Below are 19,763 nucleotides of genomic sequence, written 5' to 3'. Positions count from 1 at the left end.
AAGTGTACATCGACGGCGTAAGTCCGCAATCACATATCTCGTTTGCGGTGTCTGAAAATCTCCGCGTCTGTGTTTTTTTTTAAAAGGAGAACAAATTAACATCAATCCTCGAAGTTTTTGCAGAATTTTCTTTGCACAGAAGAAAATTCACGGCTGTTTTAAAGAATTGCCGTTGAGTAGTTTTCTGTTTTAAAAAAAAAAGAATGACAGGAAGTCTGCGACATTGCAAACCGAGTTATGTGATTGGCAACTTACACTGTCCACATGTGGTGATTGAGAAATTCTTCAGAAGTCGGAAAACGGTGATGTTCTTGCTTTGTGGTGCTCTACGGAAACACTGTTATTATTAATTTTCAAGAGACGAACAATAGGAAAAAATGCATGTCTGAAGCTTATTACAACTGATTTCATTCAGCTTGGTTGAGCCCCTGACCAATAACTGATGTTCCCTACCTACGTTCTGAATAACTTCTTGGTTAGATGTAAATTATATGATGAAAGCTTTAAATCTTAGGGTGGGCTTACCTAAGAATGTATTGCTCTCGAAGGAGTCTTTCAACCAATCATGACTAACAATGAACTTGCAGGTTGATAGGCAGCAGACAAATTTGAAAGTTCTCTCTGCCTGGTGCATGACAAGGTGAGTTGCTTCTCGGCATGATTTTGCTATGCATCCTCCCAATTGACGCACTTTCTGTGAAGAAAAAAGAGAAAAATTATTTCAAGGAAGTTAACTCTAGTTCATGGGCTTTCCGCTCAAAGAGTACAGGGGTGTTTCCTCAAAGAGGAAACTGAGCCCTGCGTTAAAGATCTTGAGTTGCCAAAAAAATTTAAGGGTTATGTTGATTCATATTTACAAATTGCAAGGTATTCTGCAGAAACCGGGTAGAAGCTGTAATTCATATCCTCACCACTTACAGTACCCTTGTATGACTGAACGCATGCCTTAGCAACCGAGCTACAGCATGAATTTTCAATTTTGACCTCACTTGTCTCATCATGAGATATTCTGTGATCGGAGCCCGAAGGGTTGATTTAGAAAAGAGCCAAACACAACTGACAATTCTTCCTCGAGGAATGACTAATTCGGGACTGTAAATAAACTAAAAACTACAGCAATCACACGAAATAAGAACAAAGGTCACCTGACCTTAGTAACAGGACAACCCATCAACACCAAGTGAGACCAGAACATACATACCACAGAATAGAACATCCTTGAAAAATTGAAATCATTTTTCCCAATTTTACATGGAGTTAAAACGTTTATGAACATATCTGTTCTTGTCATGTGTCAAGAGCATGTCAAAGAGAAAAATATTTAAGGTAATTCCCCGGACATAGAGGAAGAAGTAGCCTTGCTTAGAAAATTAATTTTTATTTCCCTTGAGGTGATTCGTCAAGCTCAAGTGACATGGTCGAACTAACATGCGATATATCGCATTGATTAGGTCAAAAATCTCGGCAGATTTTGAATTTTTTGCAAAAAAAAGGACGGTAGCCCCTGCACATGAACCTTAAAAATCATTCTAAACTCAAAAATTGGCAAAATTCAGAGAAATGAAGGCAGAATAGTGTTTGGAAAAAAACCTCGCATTCGATTCAGCTATCGATTTCTGTATGGAATGCGAGGTTTTTTTCCAAAAACTATTCTGCTTTTATTTCTCTGAATTTTGCCAATTTGTGGGTTTAGAATTATTTGTTAGGCTCATGCGCAGGGGCTACCGTCCTTTTTTTGCAAAAAATTCAAAATCTACCGAAATATTTTACCTTATCGATGCGATATATCGCATACCAGTTTGACCACATCACTTGAGCTTGACGAATCACCTTAAATAAATGACAATATTTTCCATTTTGAATCTTATGTATCTTCAAATAGAAAAGATGAGAAGTGATAAACAGGTAATTAGCAAACCTTTTGCTCTTCAGCAGTGTTAGCAAAACCAGAGAAAAGGATATGAGGCTGAGCATCTCCAGTGGGTGGATTTGTATTTGTAACAGGAATGTTTATAAGATCTTTATTCTCTTGATCCGAGTCTATACTAGAGTTGGCAGGAGTTGATGACAGTCTAGGTTTTTTCCGACATCGAGAGGGTGGGTTTGCACGGATTTTATCATACGTTTCTTGAGTAACAGTAATTGGATTCTTCCATGCAGCTGGGAAAAAAAAACAAATAACATATGTTGATGAAGCTATTGATGAAGTATATCGGTTATATAGTGGTTTTTAAATTAGAAAATACAACATTGAGAGAAAAATATTGTCTTAGAAAACGTACGATTAGAATGGTTTAAAATATGGTGAAAATTGTTATTAATTTATACTACACAAATTTAAAGATTTTAATATAAGAGAGAGATAATTTAGGAGAAAAAAATAGAAAAGATAAAAACTCTATTGTCATAGGATTGATAAATAGATAGAGGTAAAAATCCTCTATCCACAAAATTCAAACAAAATCGTCAATCCCCATGGCTAACATTTTCTCAGTGAGCCAATTGAGTGCCCATCCCCCAGAAATTAGATTACAAGGGTCAATCAAAGTGTAAAAATTGTATGACTTATAGTTTAATTTGCAGCTTTCACTTAGAAAAGTGTTTTGAAGAGAACCAGAATGAGTCAGTTAAGCCCAGGAGGGCTTGACTTGCAACCTGTCTTCTGTAGGAAAGTGATGAGAAAAGTAACAAGTGCGTAAAAATCCTAAAAAAAATCGCCCTTACTAAAAACACTAATGCTTCTTATTGTGCTGGCGTACAAAATGTGATCAAGGACAACCGCTAACACTAACTCGCAAATCTGGAAAGTTACATCAAGACAGCAAGTTGGCAGTGATGACCTTGAGCTCAAAATTGCTTTACATACTAAAAGTAAAATCTCATGCTGATGATTAAGATACTACTGCGCTGCAGCAAATTTTTCCACAAAAGATTCTGCCACCGTTTTACTTACAAGATGACACTTGCCAGATTTGCAAGCATATATGTTAAACTCCTTTTACTGCTACCTATCAAATTAACTTTTCTTCTCGTTACCGTTATGGAAACAAATCTAGAGTAACATAACTAGAGACTCAGTTCAACACATTTTCAAATATTAGCTGAAAAGAAAATGACTTCACCGACATATTCTAAAGTTGTGCAACTAATTTTGAATAAGCTCTGAAAATATTATACAGCTGTATTTCATAAGAGGTTAAAAAAACTTACCCATCAAATGCGACACTAAACTATAATCAACTCGAAAAGCATTTGCTAAATTATATTGCATGTACTTCGCATTATCCGTCTGAGTAAGGCACGAAAAATGACCAAAAAGCACTTCATTTAGCCAAACAACATTTACGATTGAAGTTCGGCCTCCAGATTCACGTGCATGTTTTATCTTTTCATTCTCTACTTTACTACTGCAAGAATACAAGAGAAAGAAAAAATGTCAGTAACCAAGATAAATTTTATTGAACAGTGAATTCAGATGGTATTCCATACCTTTGAGTTGGACAAGTCATCTTAATTCTGAATCATGCTCAAAGCAGACTTACTTTTCTTGACAGTAGGATGGATTTAGTCAGAATCAACCAAACTACATTAAATGATGTCTAGTTTCCTCTCGTGTTTTATTTTTGTGACAAAAAATTAAGCCTCACTGAATATTTTGTGGGTATGTTCACTAAAACCTGAGGAAAATTCACAGAGAGGTTCAAGGCAAAGTTCTGTTTAGATTTCTCTTTTGTAATTAGGCAAATTTCGGTTCAATCTGTGCAGTAATGATGACAAAAGTAGAATTCAGAGAGGCTTAGAGAGTATTTCGTTCCATAGATTAAACAACTAAAAAATCTGAAGGAAATTGTTTCAATTTTCTTATTTCTTTTTTAAATTTAAACAATTATTTTTTAAAAATATCATAACTACCCTAAGAACTATATTGATTGTGAAACTGCAGAAATGCATGTCTGTAGTGCAGTACCGGAAGGGACACTTACTTCTTATAAATGATGATATTTACAAAATCTTGAGTATAGTATTTGACTCTTCTTGCACCAGTGAGATCGATCATATCTTTTATTCTTTGTCGGTCCTCGCCCTCGAACCCAGAGTAGGTCATAATTAAATTACGACATGGCTTTTCATCACTGAAACAATCATTTACGTGAAATTAGAAATCTGCATTAGAAAGGGGCTCCTTGATTTCTACTTTCTACAGAAATTAAATTATTCAAACGAATATTTCTAGAGTAAGAGACATATTACTCAGTGAGGGGCACAAAAAGTTCATAATTTTATTTTACTACTTTAGACAGGAAGAGCTTTTACTTATAGATGAATTGAATTGCAGATTAAAGTTCAAATACTAAGGACAAATTGCAACTGATATTAAGTACGAGTACAATAAATTAGGCTCACTTTATGAAACATTTAGAAAATTGTTGAGCTCTAGTACCTTGTTTCACACATAATAAACTATAGGTGTAAAAATGCTAAATATTCTGTTGAAATGTCATTTTCCATATAATTTTTAAAACATTTTAAGTGGCTGCTTATTGACCAATAGAACAAAAAGAGGCTAGATTTTAGAGAAAATTAGTTTCTCTGAGAGACTTGGGCAAACTGCACTTTGCTAGTTTCATTTTTATGCTGACACTAGAGTAAACCAAATTGTGTCAGGTAATTGGGTGTTTTTCAGGTTTAATTTTAGCCTTAAAACTGAAAATTGAAAAAAGATTCTGAGTAATTCTGTAAATAAAACTGTCATTGATCAAACTGGCAGGCCCATGACTTACTGTTGACCTCTTGCAATGGAAACGTCTTTTTTTATTTGAATGATTGCTCATTTGGGAGTATAATCCTTTGAAGGAAACATTAACAATAAAAAAACAGTCCAAGAACAGGTTTCCATTTGCAAGTTAAAGAAAGACTGAATTTATGGTTTACCTATAAGGAACTGGAAGATGTAGAGCTAACCATGGTGGTACTACTTGTTGCTTCAGTACGATGTCGTTTAGCCAATAGGCTGTGATGCATCTTTTACCATCACGTAAACCCTAGAACATGCACACAATTTAAAATCACTCCAAGTATATTGTCATAATATCTGATATCTTGAAAGAATTTTAACACCATTTATAACAAACTAAAACTGTTTTCTGGATGCATTCACACTTCTCACTGAGTTAATGCATATTAAGCTGCTCCAGTAGATAACAAGGCGAGTCAGCTCAACAAGAATTGAAATAGCCTCAGTATCAGTGTTTTCCAAACCATCCGATGGACCATATTAATGACCTTTGGAGGCCAGATTACTCAAAAGGATAGTTTCAAATGTTACCACATTCTGTCAAGTATGGGAAGACAGGAGAATTAAAATATGTAGTTACCAAGCTGAGGTTTTCTCGCAAAAAAATCGAAAAATTCGATCTTTTAACCATTTCTTAGGTTATCTTTCATTAAAACTATACATAAAGAGCTGATCACCTTAAGCCACGAGAATCATCTCTTTTCCTCTTGTAACCATATTTCCCTCTCACTAATACTTTGATTCAATAAGTACAGGAAGTGATAAATAAAAGTTCATAAAAAAGTTGAATCTACCTGCTGAACCAGAGGGTGTTTCTGAGTCTGACAGACAATGTGAGTGATACGGAGGGTATAGCAAGTTTCAACCTCGCCACCATTTGCGATAATGACCTTGTGCCATCGCTCCCTGTCAGTATGATTATACGGTTGTCGATCATACTCAACAATCAGAAACACACATCCCAGCAAACAAGCTTCAGGTGGTACTGAAAAAGAGATGAAACAGTTTCTTTTTATGTCTTTTGGGAATACCTTAGAAAGCCATCCGCAGCAAAATTCATACTGTCACCTGCCGGTAATCCCAGGATAGGACAGTGACTCATCAAAATGCAGCCCAGAAGAGAGCTTATGCACTTTACTTACACAGCCTGCGCCTATGAAAGAAACTCTCAAAAAAAGGTTGTCAAACTAGGGTGCAATGTTGCCAAAGTGCGGATCAATTTACTTGCTTTGCTGATTATTTGATAAAACAATGCTCAAGGGGTGGAAATTCAGAGATGTTTGAATGGTGTCCAACTCTAAATCAGCTGAGACTTTGTGGCCTCATGGGTGAAATCCTATAGCACTTCAGTGACCTGGTTTAGCCAGTCATTTAATATACTTAGTTAACAGCTCCTCCAATGACTTCTTCCTGCTGAAATTCTACATTTCAATAATCCTGTCCTAAAATATTTTTTTTTTCATAGGAATCATACGCACTGTGACAACGGTTTGATACATTTTTACAAAATATATCTAACTATAATGGACATTTTGAAAAGGTGTACATTTATTAAAATGATGAACTCGATTTAAAGCTTCAACAATGGGAGTTAAATTTTATGTTGAATAAATAGGAATCAAGATGTCTTACTTTCGCACAATTGTTTTCCCCCGGAATTCAGACACCTCCCCCACCCAGTGCATATTTAGCATTGATTTCTCGGTGGTTTTCTTTTTTTGTAGCATAGTGGCACAGTTGCAAATTTTGCGTGTGTTAAAAAAGAAGTGAAACAAATCAATGCCCTACGAATATGTGATGATGAATCTATTGGGTTATGAAGAGGGAAATCTTTTGAAATGGTCCTGCACTTGATTGTTGAGTCAAAAATCACTGGAGTTGGTTCATAGTAATAAAATTTAGTACTTTGGGATGACTAACTTTCTTTTACACAGCTAAAAAGTAGAATACAACTCACACTTTAAATTTGGATTATGCCCGAAAAATTGGAGGCGAGGCTGCTGACTGATGTGGTGAGGGTGATGCACGGATGCAGACTGACTGGCCGCAGATTTGGCTAGAGCAGCAGCTACCCGCTGTGCAGTCTGAGGGTTTGCTTGACTACCACCGTAAACTATTGTTTGTTGCTGCTGGAGCACTTTATTATTCGGAACAGTAGAGCTGCGCCCAGTGACAGGAGTGTTGCTTACATTAGACAAGGCTGCTCTTTGTTGCTGCAAAAGGGGGGAAAACGACGTTAAAATATGGGCAAAATGTGGGGTTAGCATTAATTAAGAGAAGGCAAACTCTGGAACTGTTGCCTATGATTCAATGATTCAGTTTTATCCTTTAACGCTTTTCCTCCAGAGAAAAAAAAGTATTTTGAGAATTTTCAAAGGCATTCTAATAATCAAAAACAATAGTTCATCCTTGAGAGACTATTATCCTTCAAGCATTTCTTAATGGGGTCTGTCTTTTGGATTCCAAATTATTAAACGGCAATCTCTATTTTTTTCCCCCCAATTCATAGCAAGCAAGAATATTGAATCTGCTCAACTTCGGAGGATGCAAACATAAAAAAGAAGCTACAAAAATGTTTCCCTATGGGTAGAAAGGCCTAATATATAGAATCAGGTATTTAAGGGATAGATATTCTGAGATTTCAAGTTAGACCGACATTCAAAACTTTAACAGCTAAAAAAAAAAAAAAAAAGATTGGTTGGGTCATGATGAGTAAATTTTAAATAGGTCCAAACACTTTATTTATGTTAAAAATGTCTGTCAAAGAAATACCTGAACCCCTTAGGTTTAAAGCTATATTTTTAGAATTTCAAATCTTCTACATACAAAAACTAGAAGGGCCAGAGAGAAAACTCACACAAAACTAAGACTCACAACAGTTATTAGAAATGAAAAGCAACAAAAACAAAAAAAAAAATTATAAATAAAACAAAAAATAACGAAAAGGGAGTTAGATTAATTAAACAGAAAACGAAAAAAAGAAAAAAAAAGAGAAAAACTAGTTCAAGAAAGATGCAGGAAATGAAAATGGCTTCAACTTATAGAGTCTTGATTTCATTAGATAAACATATATGAAAGAAAAAAACCAACTGAACAAAAACCTTATGACATTAAAGGACAAACAAGAATACATTTGAACAACTAACTTGAACTTGGGAGTATAAAAACAAAGGAACCTGCTAATGAAAGGACCTTCTCAGTGGTTACATCAAGTCAAGAATGCATTTTATGACAAAGTGGCCTTCCACTTCGAACAAAGATGTTTTATGCTCTCTAGTGACCTCCATATGTTGTCATCTCAATCTGATGCCTTTTCCATAACAAAGCTTTATTCTCACATTTTAACATATTTTATTTTTAAATTTTAACATAACTCTTATTTTATTTCAAAAATTGACTTCTTTCCCGGTTTTACTAATTCATAAAAATATTCCAGAAAACACAGCTTAAAGTCTAGAATTGGATTTTAAAAAGAGATGTCGCTACATAGGAGTCGAAAGAGAGAAAGGAAGACGAATTTCATTCACAATGAACCCATTGTCAATGTTACTCTAATTACCGTCAATTGAAGCATCACCAGCTTCCATTAAGTTTCATGATGCAACACCAGAGGTATCCGTTACAGTATAGACAAGAGAAAGGGAAGAAAAATCAAATGCAAAGAACTTTTTCGGAATTTTCTTCTGCAATGATTTCATCGTTATCGATTCCTTCTTTTTTTTCCTTCAATATTTATTATTATTAGACTTAATATTAATCATTACTTCACTGTAATCATATGAAGATTCTTAAGAAGTCAAGAAAATTTAGGCTTCAAAAATTGGGGGTATGAATCACTTGAAGAGAAACGCGCTTCTGATCATTTAAAATACACAGAAGAGAAGAAAATTTCATCTTAAATACGTGTTCTTTGTCAGCTTGTGAAGTAATAAGAAATTGATGGACCTGGTATGCAGCAATGTGCTGAGGAATAGGAGGGGTGTTACGCTGAGCCGCATGATGCTGAGCAGTCATCAACCGCAATTGACCAGCAGCACTTACTTCCTGCTGATTACCCATCACCTAAAAATATCAAAAATTATTTGAAAATCATAGCCTTGCTAAGTAAAACAAAATGCCTCAGAAAAACTCAACTGACAGACATTTAGTCACAGGAGGTAAACAGAAGAGAATTTAATCCTTGGTGCAAGATGAGCAGCTCCAGCCTTCCGGAAGTGAGAGGAGGTCACGGTGCTCTATCAATACAGTTATCAATGATTCAGGATATTTTATTCCTTTTTCAATCTGTGGATAAAACACTAATTCTGTGCTATGTGGAGTTTTACTTCCTGGTTCATCAACGAACATAGTGGCATTTCATACTTTGAATTTTTTTTTTTTGCATGTTATAGCATACAAAAGAAAAGGTTTGGGGAAAATTAGTCCAAATGAAATTCATACATTTTTAATGTGTTAAAACATTTTAACTGATACTTGCGGCAACAGGAGAGTTTTAAAAGTATGTAAACAAAAGATGAGGGGGGGGGGGGGCTGTCATTCTTGTCTTTAATTCATAAGTTTTTAAGTCTTTTAGAAGTTGTTCATGTTTGAATGACTAGTTCAGTTAGTGAATAAGTTTTGGAAATGTTCAAATGTTGAAAAATTATCACATTGATTTCAAGTACAGACAGTTGAAAAATTTTCGATTTTCATTGAGACAGTTTACGATACCATCTTGTACAAACTTTTGGGCACTATTATCTCATTGTACATAGTACAGTGATTGAAGAGATAAAGCATACAATTATTCAATTATATCACCAGAATCAGTACTTAAAATGTTGCTTCAACATGCACATAGATAGATACCATTTTAGAGAAATTTGAAGTTTAGCTAGATGAGACTACTACAAGCATCTTCTCTATTGTTCCTACTGAATTTGGTGAACATCTTTAAAACTGAAAAATAAACTTAAAATAAATGACAAGTTTAAAATTGAGGAAAAAGTACATCCTTATGACTGAAATTGCTTGAGAGAACAAAAACTAGAGAGTCGACAAATGAAAAAAGATGAAATCCCTCAACCACAGAACCTAAAAGTAAATCTATTCCAGGTTGCAGTAAAAAAATGTTTCGACACATGGGGCTGTTTTGATACTTGATCCATGCCATTTTGTGCAACCTACTTGCAGTTACTTAAGCTTTCACTTCAGGGTTGTAAATATTGGTTCCAGCTTTTCACTGATATGAAAATTAATAAAAATAGTAGTATTTAAAGTTTTAAAAATTGAATGAAGAAAAATGATGAGTGTATGAGATAGCCCTTAACCAACAAATTATTATGAAATAATCCCAACAGTTGCTTCTTCTTGCATGTGCAGCTGTCTCTTACTCTTAATATGTTCCACCAACAAAAATTATACTTACTGTTGAAAATCAGCTGTTACTACAGTACTATTAAATTATTTTTTCGATTTTGTATATTTTCAGTAGATTATTTCTAGAATTTTTAGGTGGAAAAATTAAAAAGACCTTACAATATACTAAAATATCTCTGATTTCAAAGTTAGTTCTTACGACATGGTATGGCGGTCATTTACGTGAATGACGAAGTTAGCAATAGCTTAAAATATAGACATTATTACATATTCATAGGAGTTTTCATGCTTCAAAATGCTTTCATGCTTTCATGGCTTCAATTGCAAGACAAAGTTTTCGTATCCCGACAAATCGAGTATCTTAGTACCTTTTTAATAAAGTTGTGTCAGAATTTAAAAAAAGAAAGAAAAGTCTTGAGGGAGTCTGGGCCTTCCCCCCAAAAATTATTACATATTGAACCCTTAAAAACGTGAGGTAAGAGCCATTTTTAAAAAAGGCACAACACACATAAAACAAATGAAAAGGTCTTCAAAATAAATGCCCTGGCAAAGAATGCTGATGATATCATTGCATTTCTTTGGAGAAATCATTATTAAGCTCAGAGACTTGGCAAAGTTTTAACATTAGCCTGGGTCAGCCTCAGGAGCTAGTTTCTCTTTTCTCTAATAAAGTTGTAGTAAAGAAGACTTTTCAAACATACTCATGTTGATGTTTTTTAATTTTTTTGATGTCCAATAATGCTGAGAGAGTTGATGAGTAAGTAAGCATAAAAACGACTGACAGTTAGGCCTAACGCAAGATTTAAATCAGACTTCTCCTTATGCCATTATGCTACACAAACTTCCATAAAAATTCTTATGTTACATCTTACTACCAAACCAACTGCTTGAAAGAATCAGTGGAAAATGGAAGAGAAATCACGAAGAGAACACAAGATTTGTCAGCGGAACTTCATGCATTCATGACAGGGGTGTACAAAACATTCTTTTTAGAATGAGATAAGGATCAAAAAAGATTGTACAAAAAATATTTTTGGCGCTGAAATCGATAATACCATTAGATTTTCCCATTCCGTAAAAATTTTCCAGAGAATAGAAATTTACCCTGAAAAATGGGGTTTTCTGGGAGACAGGTGCATGCTAGGGAAAAACAGATGCCATTGAGAGATTCAGCATCCGTAAATGTAGTCTAGCTTCTCCCCTATTCCTAACGTGAAGAATTCAAAGTAAGAAGTAATTTTATCAGCTTGATCTTCGTTTAAAGAAAAGGATAAAAAATATTTTTGACATGTCTAATTATAAAATTACAATTAAATTTATAAGATTGAAAAAATGATAAAAACATTAAAAACAAAAATAGACAAGTGTTTATGACTACCTTCAGTTAAAGAGTAAAAGAGACTCTTGAAGATAGATAAGAGCAATTCACTTCCTTCGAGCTACTAGAGTCACTTTGTTTGTTGTGAGGAGATTAAAGGCTACAGGACCTTTAATTTCCCTATCATACTTGTTTGGATACTCGGAGGATCACAATGCCTCAATGATGGATCAAACTATAAATAATATGATATGGTAAATGATATGATATGATGGCTACTGCAGATAATTCTAGCCTGCCTTCTGTTGTACAAGTATATAATAACTAACTAAATATGATATTAAAAAAAAAAAACTGAACGATAATTTAATCTTGATGTAGTTTGTTTTTTGGGATCCTACTAAGTACAGAAACAGTCTAACACGTCTCTTTTTGTTGATTGGAACACAGTTGGGGACAGAAAATTAGAGCATCTTATGGCTAAAAATATAATGAAGTTCCAAAGGAGCATTTTGACAACTTTATTTTCAACCATGAAAGCTCAACCATAAACAGATACAGTACTTTCTCTCTGTAACAAGAACTCAAGGGACCAGTTGATTTCCTCGATATAGAGAGATTCTCATTATAACGATAGTTGATACTTAATATAGGAAGTTCAAAGGAGCGACCGATTTCTTCATCACAGAAAGATTCTTGTTATAACGATAGTCATTACGGAGAGAAAGTATTGTAGATAGAAACAGCTAAAAGTGTTATAAAAGTGATATGTGCCGATTTCGTACATGCACATGCAATATTTCCACAGGGAAAACCAAAGTTTCTTCCCTATGCCCAAATAATTAATCTGTCTAAGATGTATGTATAATTTAATTTGCTTGGAGAAAAAAAATATTTCAAAATTTCTTTACCCCCTCCCCCCTACCCTAAAATGCAAATAGCCTACACAGATTTAAAGGGAGCCTAATGATTTTAACTGAGGAAAAGAAAAGCAAAAAAAAAAAAAAGATATGAAAAAAGAAGGGATAAAAGTAAGATTAAACAAGAAATCTTGATATTGTCCCAAATTTGCTTCCGAATAATTTAACTTACTTAGGGCGCTAGCCCAAGTCCCTTGACTTCTTTGTGCCTCAGGCGTTATGCCTTACACTTATGATTCTATATTATAGAGTAGGATAAGGAGTATTAAACCTTGCATCAACACCTGTGAAGTTTCAAAGCATTCGACACGAAGAAGGAGTGCAAAATGCAATTCATAATGGGGTGGCAGAGGCTGTATCTAAGAGTGAAGTTTGAATTTTTGATGGATACAAATAAAATGAATAAAAATGAAATAATTAATGAGGTGACAAGTTCTTCAAGATATGAACACAAGAAGAAGAATAAATCTGCAGCTAACTATTTGCAATAAAAGATGACCTTTCAAAACAAAAATACATTACTGACAATCTATACTACAAGCAAATGACATGGAAAAACCGTAAAAATATAAGACTCTCAAGACAAAAAGTTGTAAAAGAAAACGACCGGTGGAAGACTTTGCAGTCTAGTTTTTTTTAAATCAGAAAATAGAATAATAATAAAATGAAAAGAATAACCATTGAGAATAGCTAGAAGAAGATGCCTTGAAAGATGCAGGAGAAAATAATTCCATAACAGGCAAAAAATATTATTAAGATTTTTCCTCTTCCATCCTATTTAGCAAGTTTAAGTTTTCAAAAAAAGCAAGTATAATGATAGAAGGGAAAAAATGGCATCTATATTCAAACACATTTGAACCATCAACTTGTTACGCTTGCTTCAATTTACATGTAAAATACAGATATGTCACAGTAATCAAAGATAAAAAGGAAGGGAAAATGTTTCTCACACTGCACTGAAAAAGAACTCTTTAAAACTGATTAAGGATTAGGCGCAAACAAGAATGAAGTTATTGAACAGTGTTCCAAAGCATGCAATTCGAGAGAATCTCTCAAATAAAGAAGAACATTTCAAACTGAAGTCAGGAGATTAATTAGGAATGTTAATAAAACGACTGGTTTAGAAAGTAGACAAGTGGTGAAAAAGGCCTACGATAATTTGACCTTTTCAGTGAATGCCTCGCGTAAAGCTGACGACTAACCTGCGGCGCTTGTTGCTGAACAGTCGTGGCACCACTTTGCAATCTAATGCTCAACATATTTGCCAATGCCGTTTTTGTTTTGGCATTGACAAGAGCCGTTTGTACAGACGACTGAGTTTGAGTTGTATTCGTACTCTGGAAAAATTAAAATCACACTATTGCAGAATTCTTTCATTAGGTCTGATCTCCTGTTTTCAATTCAACTGCTTCACATACCGTAATCATGTCTCCTCTTGTAGAATAATTTTCATAACAAACAAAAAAAACAGAACAAATACGATTTAAATATCCTCATATACTCTGAACAGCTTTACTCTAGACGACTTTTGCTGATTCAGGTTCCCTACAGTCTCAGCAGGATGAAATTCAATGACTTTTCCAGGTCATCTTCGATCGGCATGATCACAATTCCCTGACTTTTTAAATCGACAATTTGTACACTTAGAACTGAAATTGAACAATTTTTGCTGTTAATTTCACCGCAAATGACAGGAAAAGGAACCTTTTTTCTTCAGTTATTTATCATTTAACTGAACTAAAATTGCGATTCCTTGTTGAAAAGTATTCCTCTATTCACTACTCTGAGTGTAACTCAAAGCATTAAACCCCGAGTAAGATAAAGACTTGGTTTGATCAAGTGTGCAGAGCTGATGTCTTTTTAGACTTGAAATTTCAAAATTTTTCATTCAAGTTCAAACTTGAGTCATTTTCATTAAGTTCCCTGACTTCTTCCTGATTTCTCTGACCTGATGAAATTCCCTGCCGATTGCAGGTTTCAGGTTTTTCAGACTTGTCGACACCCTGTGATTATAAAGAGACTGTGCTTTTTGCCCTCAGAGAAATAGGCTTTTCTAGGAATATAGCATAGAGTCTGTCAGAAGCAATGCCAAAAGATGCAGTATTATGCATTTAAGCTTTTTTGATATTGCCTTACAACTCCTGAAAAAAATGCACCTCAGAAACTTTAGAAAGCCATTTCTTGTAGATGATGAGATTAACACTTTGAATAGGTATCTTTATTTCATAAATGAAACTTTCTGCCACTGCTCTTCTTTAGCTTGAAACACATTTCTGCACCTTTCTCGTTTTTTTTTTTTTTTTTTTTTTTTTTTATTTTCATAAATTCTCATGACAAATTTTTGAAAAAATCCACGAGGAAAAAAAAAACAAGATTTGAGGATCCTCCTTGAACTAAGTTTCTCAAACTTTTTAGACCTTTTTACAGCTTAAGTTTCGAAAAACTACTGAAGTCATGTTTTGAGAGCCTAAGTCTGCCAAAACGGTGAGATGCGTTTTGTTCACTTGCTGAAAAAAAACTACTGAAATTTTTTGTTATGAAGAGAAAAAAGAAGGACTATCGGATGGATCAAACCAGTATCAATCTGACTGCATCACACATCATCTAATTTCCTCTCATGTTTTAATTGTTCATCAGAAAACTGAACAACACTTCAATTTGAAATTTAAGTGCTTTCTGTATAAGTTGCGAGCAATTAACAAAAAGTTTCAAAGCATTGTGTTGTTTAAGTCTGTCAAAAAATAAACCATTCAGGCAAATTTGGCAACGTGAAATGCATTTGAACTGATTCTAGGTTAATCCGTCCAGATCAACGGCAATTCTTGAAAGTTGGTTACACTGTCTTTCCTCCATTTAAATGTGTGTAAAACAATCAATTCTTGGCGAAGGAGCTTGCCTCACCAGAAATCGGTATTTTCAATGGATGGAGAAACACAGAGTTGCTGACTTGTAAAATTGTCAATGGTCAAGATAATTAAATTAAGTTTCAGCAAATTATTCATGTTATCCTAAAAATCTCCTAGGACTTTAACTCAATGGATATTTAGTAATGAAATAAATGAATGATTTTAGAGGGACAAAAATTCCTATTTGACTCTCCTAGTTAGCGAGTATTAGTGAAAAGCAGTCCTTCCTAAGCCCAATGACCTTCTGAGAGGAGAAGGAGAGAAATAAGTGCAACCACTAAACCACCAACTAAGCTTTAGAGTTCACTTCACCAAGATATTGAGAGACGGTACTAAATTATATACATTTATGACAGTGATGAGCAGTGATATTATATACAAACTAAAAAAAAATGAAGTGGGTCGCATGACTGAGAGCTAGGCAAAAAGTATCAAAAGGCAATCCAATGTGGTCAAGCGTAGTGTTCAACACATAATGCATAATGTGATAAAAAAGTGCGTAGTAAAAAAAAAATTGAACCAGCATATGAAAATGAATGATGACAAGTCTCCTGCACTCAGGAAAAACACCGTATGAACCCTCAGATAATGCCTAATTTTTCATCATAAAATATTCATTTCTGAAAAGTTATGCATATTGTTCCTTGATATTTTCAAATATTTAAGCTTAAGTTGCAAAAAAAAAAAAATTCTGAAGAATTGGAAGAAAAATATTTACCATTTTTCCAGTAAATTCTTTTTCAATTAAAGGAAGTATGGCAACGTCTGAAGGCTCATGCAGCATTTTTTCTTAGTATGTGAGAAGTGCAATGCACAAAATACAATTAACACCACTGACTTAAGCCACTGATACAGATTTGATCTTCGTATCATGTGTACAATCGAGGATACTGGACCAGTTCTTCAATATTTTTAGCCTATTATGAAGTACAACAGGTTCCAATTTATTTTAAAAATTTCTGACTTACTAAAGGTTTTGATCCTAAAAAATTGACTTTTCCCTGACTTCTCATGGACATTTGGCTTAAAAATGGTTATCACAAGACAAATTTAGTGTATAGTTCACGCTCTGGCAATATCAACTATGGGTACAATCCTAGCCTTTCAAAAGTTTTGACAAAATAAGATGATTCGAGGTTTTATTTTAAACTACCTTATTTAAATAACCTCAAAAGTGACTTGTTGAAACTATTCCTTGCTAGGTCAGCATGATAAGACAAAACATAGCACTACCTGTACTAAGTAATAAAAAGAAATTTCTATGTCGTGTCATCCTAACACAAGTTTCGACAATCAGCAGGCTGAAAGAGCTTGTTGCCATAGACTTTTCACCTTATCCTGCCCTTAAGTGCTTCTTCTGCTAAAATTCTGTAAGTTTTAACAGAAAATAATCCTCTTCCCTCCTCAAAGGAAGAAAGTCACCCGCAATTTAGAGCAGGAGGAGAGAGAAATATCGAACAAATAAATGACTTACAAGGGCAAAATGATGTGTTGATGAATGAGTGAACAAACAAAAAAAAAAAAAAAAAGAGGGAAAAGATAAAATTTATGCTGCAATCACATGCTGAATATAGCAGCTGAATGTGGAAGTCAACAGTCATCGCCCAACGGCTGAAATTTCGCAAATTCGAGTTATTTTCATCCACATGTGTGTCAAATCTACTCAAATGGTTCAGACAAATCCGACATTAGTCTGATGGTTGCTGAGAATCGTTGCTGAATTTTGCGCGTCACGCGCAAAATTCAGGCATCGGGCCGATGACTTTCACATTCAGCTCCCACATTCAGCGTGTGATTGCAGCATGACTGAAAAAAATACACAGATCTAAGAAATCTGAGATCAAAATATGCTGGAGGAAGATATAGATGAAATCAACTTCACGGACAAATTTTTAAGCAAAGAAGGCAGATGGAGCACATTTTAGCTTTCTAACAGTAGATAACGTTGATCTACGACACTGTAATTGGAATGAAACAGTCTCTTTTCATCTGAAAAAAAAAAACTGTTTAATTACTTATGATATATGAACGTTGGGGAGAAATGAACACATGTTCAATTTGTTGATGGACTAGAATGGTATTCCTACAATTCGTTTCATTTATTATGAGACAACTTTTTGTACCATCTTTTAACGTCTTCACACTTTTTCTACTTGGTGCATGATAATGAATGAGTCATTGAGTAATTATAAATTTCATTCCACTGTAGACTACAAGTTTGAGATATCTGAATAAAAAACTGATGAAAATATCTATTCAGGGATGACAAAATGATGCAGTAAGAGGGAGAGGGAAAACCAGAAAGTTACTCACACTAAAAACATCTTGCGGTGTCATCTGATCGGTTTCCATAGGAACAGCTGGAGGTTGCTGTTGTTGCTGGACAGGATGAGACTGCTGTGTTAACTGAATTTGCTGAGAGGACTGCACCAGTAAATCACAAATACCAAACATTAAATACAGATATTAGAAATCAAAAAAAAAAAAAACCTAACTTGGCAGTTAGGTAATGAAGATAGAGAAATCTGTAATATTGTATTAAAGTAAGAATTTTCTTGAAATATTGATGAGAAACATTACAGTTATTCTTAATTATTTGGATACTAGACAGTACCGAGTATGGCACAGAATTTCTAGAAGTGGATACATAGGTGGTTATAAATTTCGAGGGATGCAAAGCAATACTGGAATCATGGCGGATGCTTGAGTAAAGTAAGAAGATGAAGAAAATATAATAAAACAAAGCACAAAATATTGACAAGATTTTTATGCTGTAAATTCCTACGATCTGCAGTTTTCCACTGGATTCTCACAAAATTACAGACTTGGAGGACTGAATACCGACATTTCCTTGTCAAAACTGCAATCATGCTACCTATTAAAACATGATTTTTCAAAATCGAAATTACTATCTTGACAAGGAAGAAATTAGAAAATTTTCGAGGAAAGATCCTCTTGCTGAGGGCATTCCTCCAGACCTCCCTGGGGAAAGGAAGACCTCTCCCTCCTCCCTTCTCGAGGACTGAGCAAAAGAGATTGTCTGAAGCATGCGAGTCTAAATCCGTCAATGAGTAAATAGAGTCAACGCCAAATAAGTTTGCGCAATGGGAGCAAGGAAGCAGGGGAGTTATCTTCACTCAGTACTAAAAGTAAATACATGTAATCAAATCGGCGGATTTGGTTACGAGTCACTCTTCCATCAATGGACTGAGGGTTGTAACTTTGGATCATAGGTTGAGTCAGTTGTAGATTGAACCATATTTTGCTACGAAAAACTACTATTTCTGGCTCATTTTAGAAACAAGGTAAGTGGCATTAGTTTCCCTATGTAAATTGTCGCCTTTACCGATGAGTCACAGTTTCTAATTCAAAAGTAGTTCTTAATTTCAAACTGTAATCCAATGCAGAATTTGCATGCAAATTATTTATTGCTTCATCTGAAAGTGCTTAAAGAGCTAATTTCACAGTATTTTTTATAATTTTTTTCTGATATGGAAAATAGTATAAAAATAGATCTAAAAGTGAGAAAATGGATCGCCTAGTGTCGTCATCTGGCGGCATTTTCCATTTAAACACCCGTATTTGGGCAGATTAGATCATTTTGTTACATCTTCTGCAATAATTGTTCAATTCATGGACCAAAGGTATCCTCGGGTTCAGTTCACTCAGTAGTTTCCATTTAAACACGAAATTCATCAAATTTTAGACACCTGCAAATTCTCTATTGAGAAGATAATGATAAATAAATTACCTGGGTCGAATACATAACAGCAGAGTTTCCGCTCTGTTGCTGCTCTTGTTGCTGTTGCTGTTGTTGTTGCTGCTTGATTTGCTGCAATCGCTGAATGTATTGTTGTCGTTGCAACGTCATTTGGGCCATTTGTTGGTTCGATACGACTGTTGTTGGATGGTTTACTACAGAGGGGGAAAAAATAATATCAAAACCGCAGAATAGAGAATAAGATCAGCTATCAATAATTCATGTACTAAATTACTAAAGGATGTCAACAAATTTAAAAAAAAAAAAAAAAAAAACCCGCTGACTTTCCCCAGTTTACTGCAAACAAAATAATAGTATTCCCTGATTTTTCACTTTGGCAATGTGTACATGTAGAACTGAAAATGAACAATTTTTGGCATTGATTTTAAAGCAAATGACAGAGATAAGTGAACCTTTTTTCTTCAGGTGTATATCATTAAGCTTTCTAAAATTGAAATTCCTTGTTGAAACTTATTTCTCAATTCACTATTCAGAAGTATGTACAATTGGAACATTGAGGCTCAAATCAGACTGGGGCTTAGTTTGATTGAAAAGACAGCGCTGACGTTTTTTCAGATTCTGAATTTCAAGATTATTCAAATTTCCAGTCCTTTTTAATCAAACTCGTGGACTTTTCCTCTGACCTGATGAAATTCACTATTAATTCCTAGTTTCCTTGGTTTTCCAGACATGTACTATCCCTCTG

General features: G+C 34.4%; 1 protein-coding gene across 6 annotated transcripts in view; it reads right to left on the bottom strand.

Moving 5' to 3' along the window:
* LOC109039794 (uncharacterized) overlaps positions 1 to 19,763 on the bottom strand; it is a 38,520-nt gene that overhangs the window by 3,680 nt on the left and 15,077 nt on the right. For 4 of the 6 annotated variants that reach the window (XM_019055455.2, XM_019055456.2, XM_019055460.2 and 1 more), the window contains 11 exons: positions 19,049 to 19,212; positions 17,611 to 17,721; positions 13,594 to 13,728; positions 8,741 to 8,857; positions 6,753 to 7,008; positions 5,590 to 5,780; positions 4,933 to 5,042; positions 3,984 to 4,133; positions 3,211 to 3,407; positions 1,919 to 2,160; positions 526 to 694 (listed from right to left, as the gene is read on the bottom strand). In XM_019055455.2, the coding sequence (XP_018911000.2) occupies positions 526 to 694; positions 1,919 to 2,160; positions 3,211 to 3,407; positions 3,984 to 4,133; positions 4,933 to 5,042; positions 5,590 to 5,780; positions 6,753 to 7,008; positions 8,741 to 8,857; positions 13,594 to 13,728; positions 17,611 to 17,721; positions 19,049 to 19,212 (1,842 nt within the window). The remainder of the gene's footprint in view (positions 1 to 525; positions 695 to 1,918; positions 2,161 to 3,210; positions 3,408 to 3,983; positions 4,134 to 4,932; positions 5,043 to 5,589; positions 5,781 to 6,752; positions 7,009 to 8,740; positions 8,858 to 13,593; positions 13,729 to 17,610; positions 17,722 to 19,048; positions 19,213 to 19,763) is intronic. The other 2 variants (XM_019055458.2, XM_019055459.2) reach the window with 2 other exon arrangements.

Source organism: Bemisia tabaci, chromosome 2, assembly GCF_918797505.1.
Source record: "Bemisia tabaci chromosome 2, PGI_BMITA_v3".
In the NCBI taxonomy this organism is placed as follows: Eukaryota; Metazoa; Arthropoda; class Insecta; order Hemiptera; family Aleyrodidae; genus Bemisia; species Bemisia tabaci.
This window is presented reverse-complemented; position numbering and strand designations above follow the sequence as displayed.